The 5,869-nt window shown below is 44.6% G+C and overlaps 1 protein-coding gene across 3 annotated transcripts in view; it reads right to left on the bottom strand.

The window, feature by feature from the left end:
• The window catches only part of plcb3 (phospholipase C, beta 3 (phosphatidylinositol-specific)), a 55,476-nt gene extending 54,477 nt beyond the window's left edge, over positions 1-999 (bottom strand). For all 3 annotated transcript variants that reach the window (XM_013914633.1, XM_005748016.1, XM_013914632.1), the window contains exon 1: positions 445-999. In XM_013914633.1, the coding sequence (XP_013770087.1) occupies positions 445-543 (99 nt within the window). In that variant the 5' untranslated portion in view covers positions 544-999. The remainder of the gene's footprint in view (positions 1-444) is intronic.
• Between the last annotated feature and the right edge of the window lie 4,870 nt (positions 1,000-5,869).

Here is a 5,869-nt window from a genome sequence, read left to right on the forward strand (position 1 = left end):
AAGTCTGAGCTGAACCGGAGCCCAGGGGGAAACCGGCTTGACAAGAATTCAGCACAACACTCACATTCAAGCACAGACGCCTGCTGGCGACTACATGGGGAACTTTTTTTTGGCTGGAGTATCTGATTAACGCACACATTTGCAAATAAAGTGCGCTGCTGTGTTGAGCACAGACTGTGCACACACACACCTGTAAATACATTATTACATCTGTGTCTACATCTCAGCCACGCACGCACGCGCGCACGCACAGGCACGCGCGACAGTGGGCCTACTGTCAAAACTGTCATGTTGTCCCTTGTCGTGTCTTTTTAGTCAAAGCGTGCCGCATCAGGACGGCCAATCGCACTCGTGTCGCTTCAAGGTCTTTTGCGACACGCAAACATAAATGGCACACTATTATGCGTTTGCTCTGAAGGAAACTTTCAGACATTTCATTCTCACCTCGTCCCACTTGACGAATTTGCCGCCCTTCTTCAGCGCTTCGTGGACGTCCACGGGTTTCAGCTGCAGCGCGTGGACTCCCGGCTTGGCCCCGGCCATGACAAGGGACTCCCAGCCCGGGTGCCAACGCCTAAACCCCGGCTACGGCGACTTGGAACTCCTCGGAAGGAACAGAAGGCTCTTCCTTCCTGCACTTCCAGCCCCAGAGCTTCTTTTACTGTTCTTCTTCTTCTTCTTTTTCCGGGGAGAGGGTTAATTGAAACACCGAGCGAGGAAGGGAGGGAGGTTCTTAAAAGTCAGGCACTGTCCTTAAAAGTTAGCGAGCCTCCCCGAGAGTTTGAAGAACATGAGTAAAATCCAGACTAAAGACAGGACTCGGGTTGTTTCAGTGCGCACCGCCGCCGCTGTGTCTTGTCCGCGTCCACGCAAAGCGGTGACGCGCCTATAATTCCACTTTTTTTAAATTATAAGCTTTGATTCATATATTTGTTTATTTGTGCAGAATCCTTTAATCACGCACTTGAGCCCTTGGAGAGATCCTTTCCTTCCTTCCTTCCTTCCTTCCTTCCATCTGGTCGACCCCTCTCTCCTCTCCCTCTCGTTCCACTACCAACTTTCTCTGCTTCCTCTCTCTCTCCCTTGTCGCCTCCGACGCGTTTTTTTTTTCTTCTTCTCTCCTCCTCCTCTCCTCCCTGCATGTTTTCTGTAGGGGAAAAAAGAGAGGATTTTTGAGAGGAGAGAGGGACGGCGTCAGATAGCGCTGAGTGAATGAGAATGGGGTGGGGGTGTAGTAAAATGGGTGTGTTTTAATTCAGTTCCTCTGCCTGCTTCTCTGTCTTCTCTGTACATGCTGTACAGAGAAGACAGAGAAGCATGAGAAGCATGCATGCAACAAAAGCTCAGAGAACACGGTCCAGCATATCACATATATGCACAATTGTTCCTGTTCCATGATTCGGCATCTCCAAATCTCCCCAACTCCATTCAGACAGCTCCAATCAATCCTAACTCGGCTTCCATTACACTGGGAGACCTGGAAGTGTCATATTTAAAAGATAATGACCCTTTTTTAGACAGTTTGGTCCCTTATTTGAAGTAAATCTACAAACTTCCCATCGTGCAAATTCAAACTGTCTTCCATTAAAGTTGTGCTTTCCCCTACATTTACCTCTAAGTTCATATAAAACATGGCCAAGGTCACGGTAAGGTCATCTCAGGCTCTTCTTGCTTTGAGCAAAGAAGCTCCGCCCAGCTAATGTTCCAAGTTTCTTTTTGCTAGGCTAGGGTAAACCAATCAGAACCCCCAAACCAACCACAGGCAGATGGCCGCCCCTCCCTGAGTCTGGTTTTGCCAGAGGTTTCTCCTTGTTAAAAGGAAGTTTTTCCTTCCCACTGTTGCCAAGTACTTGTTCATAGGGGGTCATTTGGGAGTTTCTCTGTAAGGAACGTCTGTTTAGCCCTTTGGCTGGCACCCTATGTCTTTTAAATATGCTATACAATTAAAGTTGACTTGATTTGACACTGTGTTGTTAGTGTTTAATGCCGAGCGGAAGACCACACCTATGGCCAATTTAGAATCACCAATTAAAATAGCATGCATGCCTTCAGAGTGTGAGACCGGAGTGATTCGGAAACTTCCCACACAGAAACACGCTAGCCAACCAGCAGCCCAGAATCTTCACCATACGTCACGCCATTCTGCTAATCTTTAAAAATCCTCCAAATAAAACAACATAAAGGGAAAAGAAATCCCTCTTGTTTTCTCCGTGCGTACAGAGAGGACCCAAACACTCTCTTTTGAGCAAAGACAGAAGAGTGACACAAACTATTGCTCTGAGGCACGGGGCAAGGAAAGCTGGGTACTGACGTAAGAGGAATAAAATATTGTGTAAGGCCGTTTTTCATTAAATATCACAGGCGCACGTAGGTCCCCCATGAAAATATTAGAGACATTTCCTGTAGTTCACTGCAGGGTGCAAAAGCAATCACCAAGTTCTTTTCATTCTGAATTACTCTCGCCTTCGAGTGCTTTAAGTCTGCTTCTTTGTTGACACTGATAGATTGCCTGCACAGTCAGCAGTGTTATTAAAAGACAGTATCACTGTTATTGGAAATGCATAGTAATCAGCTTAAGAGGTGATTTTGGAGCAATGAGTGGTCCTGTAACTCAGGAAGTTGGAATGCGCCATTAAGGACGGGCTCAAGATAACAAATCTGCGTTCCAGAAACAGGAAATAAATCCGAGGACTGGCAGGTGAGGTAACTGAAGATCTTTTCCCCCCTCCCCTCCTCCAGATCAGTGGCAGCGTATCATGTTTAAAGAAGCATGAGAGCAACGGAGGTGGCACAGTTAGAGCACGGGCCTGTCCAAATCCTGCTGCCAAGCAACGTTTGGCTCCTCATAAAAAAGTGCTCCAGAGCAACTGATGTTTTTTAAAATTGTTTCTTTTTTTTGGCAACTATTGACATTTTCAACTCCTCTAACTACGCTGGGCAAGAATGTGAGATATGCTGCAGCTTGCTGACTGACAGCAATTGAGTCTTGTGTGTGCGTTTCCTTGAAATCAAAAATCATGACCCTGAATGAGGCACACTTTCTGTACAGCATCTTGCATGACACCACACAAACACAGGGAGGATTGATGCATGTGCATTCTTTCTGCAGCGCAGCACGCATGCATGAGCACGGGGCCGTGTCTCTGTGCTGTATGGCAAGAATGTATGCACATCTTCTGTGGGTTCACGCAAACAATGTTGGGTTGAGTCCTGCATTTGAAGCGTGGGCACCTGTGCTGTCAATAGGCCTCTCTCCACCTCCCACTCTCTATTTCACCCAGTTCTCTTCCTCTGGCTGCCCTATCTTCTCCCTGCTAAACAAACTCCCTCTCTCCTCCTCACTATCTCATCTCTCATTCCAACAGGTGTCACGCTCCCATTGGCTGCTGAGGCTTATCTGCAAAGAAAAAAAAAATTAGGTAATGGAATTAGGTAACAAAACATGATAAAAGAGTGAATGCAGACGCTTACTTACATGCTTACATTGCATGTTTTCAAACTGTACCTGGAGTAAGATCAAGATCCTGGAGGGTGCTTCAGCCCTCAGGTCTCTGAAACAAAATCTCTCATGACCTAAAAACCACAAATAATGTGTGTATTGTGTATGAAGTGTGTGTGCGTGTGTCTAAGGTGAGACTAAACCTTAAACCTTTTCCTGTTAAAAGGGTGTTTTTCCTTCCCACTGTCACCATCTCCTTGCACATAGGGGTCATTGTTGATCTTTATCTTGAGGCAACTGCCGTTGTGATTTGGCGTTATATAAATAAAACTGAAATTAAATTAAATTGCCCATCAACTACTTTAGTGGAAGAATAAAGGAAATTATGCAAAGGAGGACAGGCAAAGCACAAGGAAGTATCATTTGCTAAGATATGGAAGCCCGTTTCCGCCACTAAAAAAAAAAAAAAGCTAGTATCCATAACTCGAAATTTCGAGTTATTTTCTCGAAATTTCGAGTTATATTTCTCGAAATTTCGAGAAATATAACTCGAAATTTCGAGTTACATTTCTCAAAATTTCGAGTTAGCTCTGCCAATCAAAAATATACGTGAATGAGGTCGCTTTCTTGTTACCCGGAAGCATATGGCGCAGGACCACGCACTCAAAAACGGATCCCAACAAATTAAAGTATGTTTGCTGATAGTAACACCATGTGATTCAGCTAATAACACAGGGATTTCGTCATTTGTGAAGCCAGGCTGAAAACACTCAGCAATCTGTGCATTCACGACTGGATGTAATACCGGTAGCTTAGCTGTAGCATTTGTAGCTGAGGGCTTCAGCTTCCGGGTAACATGGAAATGACGTCATTCACGTAGATTACTGATTGGCAGCGCTAACTCGAAATTTCGAGTTGCTTTTCTCAAAATTTTGAGTTAATATGTCGAAATTTCGAGGTAATAACTCGAAATTTCGAGAAAATAGTTATGGGTTGAGTTATGGATCCTTTTTTTTTTTTAGTGGCGGAAACGGGCTTCCATACTAAGAAGCGTGAAAAGGAAGGCGCAGAAATAGTGCGCATTGACTGAAAACGTAACTGCAGTGAGTCCGAGATCTAATCACGCTCAGGCATTTAGTTTTCATGCAACAAGGAAGTCGAAATCTTTATTCTTCCTTACTGTTTGGTTTACCCACAGTTAAACAAAAGAAAGCAAAGTTGGATATTTAGAGAGAAGGAGAATAAAGAAAGTGAAAGATGATCAAAATAGCTTCCTGATAAAGAGGGTTAAGAAAAGAGACCAAAAAAAGGCAACAGGAACAAAATAAGGGACGCATAGAAGAGATGTGGAGAACGGGAAGACCCCACCACCACCACCCAGATCTTTTTCCCTCTCAGTCTAGTAACAGCCAGATCTTTCTCTCCAACGCAAAGCAAAGAACTCACAAAGACACATTGTGCAAAGACACACAGGCATATTCACTGTCTCTCCGCACAGAAGCAAATACAGTGCACAGACTAGCTTTAATGGGAAAGGCCTGACTCAGTCAACGGTAGCAGAGAAAACTTGATCAGATTACTGTTAACAGTGTAGCAGAGATTTTGGCCTGAAGATGCTGACGGTTCACTGGAGGCCGGACCCATCTGTCTCCACCACACCGCGGGGTTATTGTCAATGTGTTCTCGAGAAAAGATATCATGTGGGCGTGTAGGCGATGTGCTGATTACAGTCCCGCCCCCCAACACCCCAAGAGGCATTCAGACACAATGCAGATTCACATTACAAGAACTTTGATTTACCTGTGGTGCAGCTCCATTCATTTGAGTCTACTCTTTCCAAATGAGATGAGAGCTCCCCAATGCCCCCAAGAGCTCCCTATGGGGGAATCCACTCATTTATTATAGATTACTGATCGCGAAGCCCATTTACAACTGCGATCTGATCTTATGATGCCATCTAGTGGCTGCACAGCAACACTACTGTCTCTTTTTGTTCATTGCAAGATTGATTGTGCAATAATTAGGAATGTGGACGTACTAGTTCCAGCTATGCCTCACTTGTTAAGAGGATACAGGGCTGATACCTACCTGTGCACACCTCAATCACAGTAGCCTGTGTTAAGCACAGGTGTATTTGCACAGGTGAGTCAACACTGTGTACACAGCATAAAGTAGAGGTTGCAAGGTTCTGCTTTGATTTATTACTTTGGTGGAGAGAGAAAAGGGAAAAGAGAGCAAGACTGCTCCACAAAATTGCGGCAGTTATTGAAATAAATAGAAAAGCACCTTTTTTGTCGAATATTTATTTATTCAGGCAGTTAGTAAACCCAAAGGAGCTGGTCTGGGACATGTGCATTAAAACAAATAAGTCTTCTTAACCAAAGAGTTTCTCCCTGTGTCTGTCTCTGTGTTGCATCACAAAGCTGACCA

The sequence above is a fragment of the Pundamilia nyererei genome, unplaced genomic scaffold (genome assembly GCF_000239375.1).
Source record: "Pundamilia nyererei isolate P.nyererei 1_Seehausen unplaced genomic scaffold, PunNye1.0 scaffold00211, whole genome shotgun sequence".
Lineage (NCBI taxonomy): Eukaryota > Metazoa > Chordata > Actinopteri > Cichliformes > Cichlidae > Pundamilia > Pundamilia nyererei.